This window comes from Nansenia antarctica (assembly GCF_963989245.1).
Source record: "Nansenia antarctica genome assembly, chromosome: 10".
Taxonomy (NCBI): Eukaryota; Metazoa; Chordata; class Actinopteri; order Argentiniformes; family Microstomatidae; genus Nansenia; species Nansenia antarctica.
Window position 1 is genome coordinate 32,429,950 of NC_137680.1, and position 3,706 is coordinate 32,433,655.

Below are 3,706 nucleotides of genomic sequence, written 5' to 3' on the forward strand. Positions count from 1 at the left end.
TATCTGAGACATTCTAATTTTGCATCACTCACTGTGATGTAATAATGCACAATTCTAGAACATAATGTTACCACATGTAAGGGGAATGAAGGTCCACATTGCTCTGAAGAATAGTTGCAGTGTGCCACCTGAATATCTTACCCAAAATACCCAAAAAGTGGATATTAAAGATATTCAACACAATAATGAATGAACTGGAAGAGGCGTCCACCTCTACATTTCAGAGATGCAACATGGAGAGAAAAATGAGTTCCATGGCCTGTACAATATTTAATGAGCTACGACTGGAAGGAAAATTCTGTGACGTGGTGATTAAAGTCAATGGCATCGACTTCAACGCACACAAGAATATCCTTTGCGGCTGCAGTCCATATTTCCGGTGAGTGTCTTAATTTGGGTGGGTGGCTATGATGGATGGCAGGGATTCACTTGGCATGGATCCAAAGGATAATCAGAAGAAAATAGCCAGACCCTACAAGAGCTTACACATTGTTCTTTGTGGCAGCAATGATACATTCTATAAAAGATACAACTATTGATTCATAATATTTGTGTACCCCTCTTTATATTGTCATATAATTGCATAGGGTGTTTATTATATTGCTGTACTATATTGAAAAGAGTATTGAGAAAATCTGGTACAGTATATGGATGAGTCCTGACCATCATATCCCTCCTCTCTAAACCCTGACCCACAGAGCTCTCTTCACAAGTGGCTGGAACAACTTAGAAAAGCGGGTGTACAACATTCCTGGTGTGTCACTGGACATGATGCGTCTCATTATTGAGTATGCCTACACACGCTCTGTGCCTGTCACTGACGAGAATGTGGAGCAGCTTCTGGTGGCTGCAGACCAGTTCTCTGTCATGGGCATTGTGCGAGCCTGCTGTGACTACCTAGAGGCCCAGCTGTGCCCGGAGAACTGCATTGGCATCTGTAAGTTTGCAGACTTCTACTCCTGCCCTGAGCTCAGGCGCAGGTCCTCTCTCTTCATCCTGCATCACTTTAAGGAGATGGTGCGTAGCTCCGAGGAGTTCCTAGAACTCTCGCTGTGGCAGTTTCGTGACATCATTGAGAAGGACGACCTGAACGTGAGGCAGGAAGATGTAGTGTTTGAGGCCATCCTGCGCTGGATTGGCCATTCTCCTCAAGACCGCAAAGCCCAGATCTCGGTGCTGTTGCCTAAGGTGACTGAGAGTTGGACAACACACGTAACACGTAAATGTTTGATGCATTTCATAAAGGTGTATCGGCTGCCGACTGCATTCTGTGTCCATATCTGTCTGTGTCTGTTTGCTTAGGTACGCATGGCCTTGATGACAGCAGACTACTTCATGAACAATGTGAAGAATAATCCACTGGTGAGAGCCAATGATGACTGCAAGCCCATCATCATCAACGCACTGAAGGCCATGTATGACCTGAACATGAATGGGCCCTTCAGGTCTGACTTCGGCAACCCTCTGACCCGCCTTCGCCTGCCCTATGCCATCTTACTGGCTATCGGTAGTTGGAGTGGTGGCAGCCCCACCAATGGCATTGAGGCATATGATGCACGGGCTGACCGATGGGTCAATGTGACTCGAGAGGAGGAGAGCGCACGGGCCTACCACGGTGCTGCCTACCTCAATGGTTTTGTGTACTGCGTGGGAGGCTTTGACGGCGTTGACTACTTCAATAGTGTGCGCAAGTTCAACCTAGTCACACACACTTGGCACCAAGTGGCACCCATGCACTCACGGCGCTGCTACGTCAGTGTGGCTGTGCTGGGTGGCTGCATCTACGCCATGGGCGGCTTTGATGGCTATGTGCGACTCAACACTGCTGAGCGCTATGAGCCTGAGACCAACCAGTGGACACTCATCTCACCCATGCATGAGCAGAGAAGTGATGCCAGTGCCACCACACTTTTTGGAAAGGTAAGTGGAACAGAGGAATAGGTAAGACTAACTGTACCTGGAACACAACTTGATAACTATTGTACAATGAATCTATTAAAAAGCCAGGATGGATGAATTTACGAGTTGCCTTAACTCTAGGTATACATATGTGGTGGTTTCAATGGGAATGAGTGCCTGTTCACAGCAGAGTGCTTCAACCCTGAGACCAACCAATGGACTCTGATCGCCCCCATGAGAAGCCGACGCAGTGGGGTGGGGGTCATCGCCTATGGGGAGCAGGTCTATGCGGTGAGACCTACATAAGAATACACAATAAATCTATGCTCAAGTTCTGATATTCTGTTATTGACCCACATTTCTGCCATCCTCTCTTAGGTGGGCGGCATTGATGGAGCCAACCTTCTGCGAAACGCAGAGTGCTACAATCCCCAGACCAACACCTGGCGTGCAGTTCCCACCATGTTCAACCCACGGAGCAACTTTGGCATCGAGGTGGTGGATGATCTTCTGTTTGTGGTGGGCGGCTTCAATGGCTTCACCACCACCTACAATGTGGAGTGCTACGATGACAAGACAGATGAGTGGTGTGACGCCCATGACATGGGCATCTTCCGCGGTGCCGTTAACTGCTGTGTGGTGCACGGACTGCCCAATGTGCTCGAGTATGCTGCCCCGCGAGATAACCTGCAGGAGCCCCGGGAGGACCTCAAACTGTCCACCTCCAATAGCATCCTTACTGTCTGACAACATATCTACCCACCATTACCCCCCATCCCTACATGACCCAGTCCTGCCCACTGCAGTCCATCTGGGCAGAGACAGAAACTATCCAAATAAATCCTTCAAGTGCCCATGGAAATCACATAACCTTTCTGTCTTTCTTATTGCTTCTATCAGGCCGGGTGGTACAATTATTTTTCTACAATGAACGTATAAGGGAGGCTTTAATTGAATGCTAGTTTGCAATCACACTCTATATGTGCATGGATCAAGGACTTCCTGACCGACCGCCCCCAGAGGGTGCGGGTGGGCTCCCACACCTCCACAGACCTCAGACTCAGCACTGGGTCCCCCCAGGGCTGCGTGCTAAGCCCCATCCTCTACAACCTCTACACCTACGACTTCACCCCCGTCCACCCCAGCAACTCCATCGTAAAGTTTGCAGACGACACCACCGTGGTGGGCTGCATCTCGGAGGGGGACGAGGCGGCGTACAGGGATGAGGTAGAGCAACTGAGCAAGCTGTGCAAGGTTAACAACCTGCTGCTGAACAAGTCAAAGACCCAGGAAATCATCGTGGACTTCAGGAGGAAAAAGTCAGAGATCCAGCCCCTGCTCATCGACGGAGAGAGCGTGGAGAGAGTCTCAACCCTCCGATTCCTGGGGACGCACATGCGGGATGACCTGACCTGGAAGGACAACACAAAAGGCACCATCAAGAGGGCACAACAGCGGCTATATACCCTGAGATGCCTCAGGAAGGAACACAGCAAGCAGGAGATACTGGTGACCTTCTACCGCGGCGCAGTGGAGAGCATCCTCACCTACGGCATCTGCAACTGGTTCTCCAGCTGCACAACAGCGGAGAGAAATGCGCTACAGAGAGTCGTGAGAACAGCACAGAAGATCACCGGCGCCCCCCTCCCCTCTCTGGAAGAGCTGTACAACACACGCTGTCTCAGGAAGGCCTCCAAGATCTCCAGGGACCCGACCCACCCTGGGTACGTACACTTTACCAGGCTGCCCTCGAAAAGGCGGTTCAGGACCCTGGCCGCTAAGACAAACAGACTGAAGAACTGCTTCT

The 3,706-nt window shown here is 50.2% G+C and overlaps 1 protein-coding gene across 1 annotated transcript; it reads left to right on the top strand.

Annotated features, from left to right (window-relative positions):
* Positions 1-233: 233 nt before the first annotated feature.
* LOC308166883 (kelch-like protein 10) lies at positions 234-2,646 on the top strand (the record flags this gene model as incomplete). The annotated part of the gene is made up of 5 exons (XM_080541207.1): positions 234-379; positions 699-1,188; positions 1,303-1,920; positions 2,041-2,190; positions 2,278-2,646. The coding sequence occupies 5 exons, from the start codon at positions 234-236 to the stop codon at positions 2,644-2,646; spliced, it is 1,773 nt and encodes a 590-aa protein (XP_080397333.1).
* Positions 2,647-3,706: the final 1,060 nt, after the last annotated feature.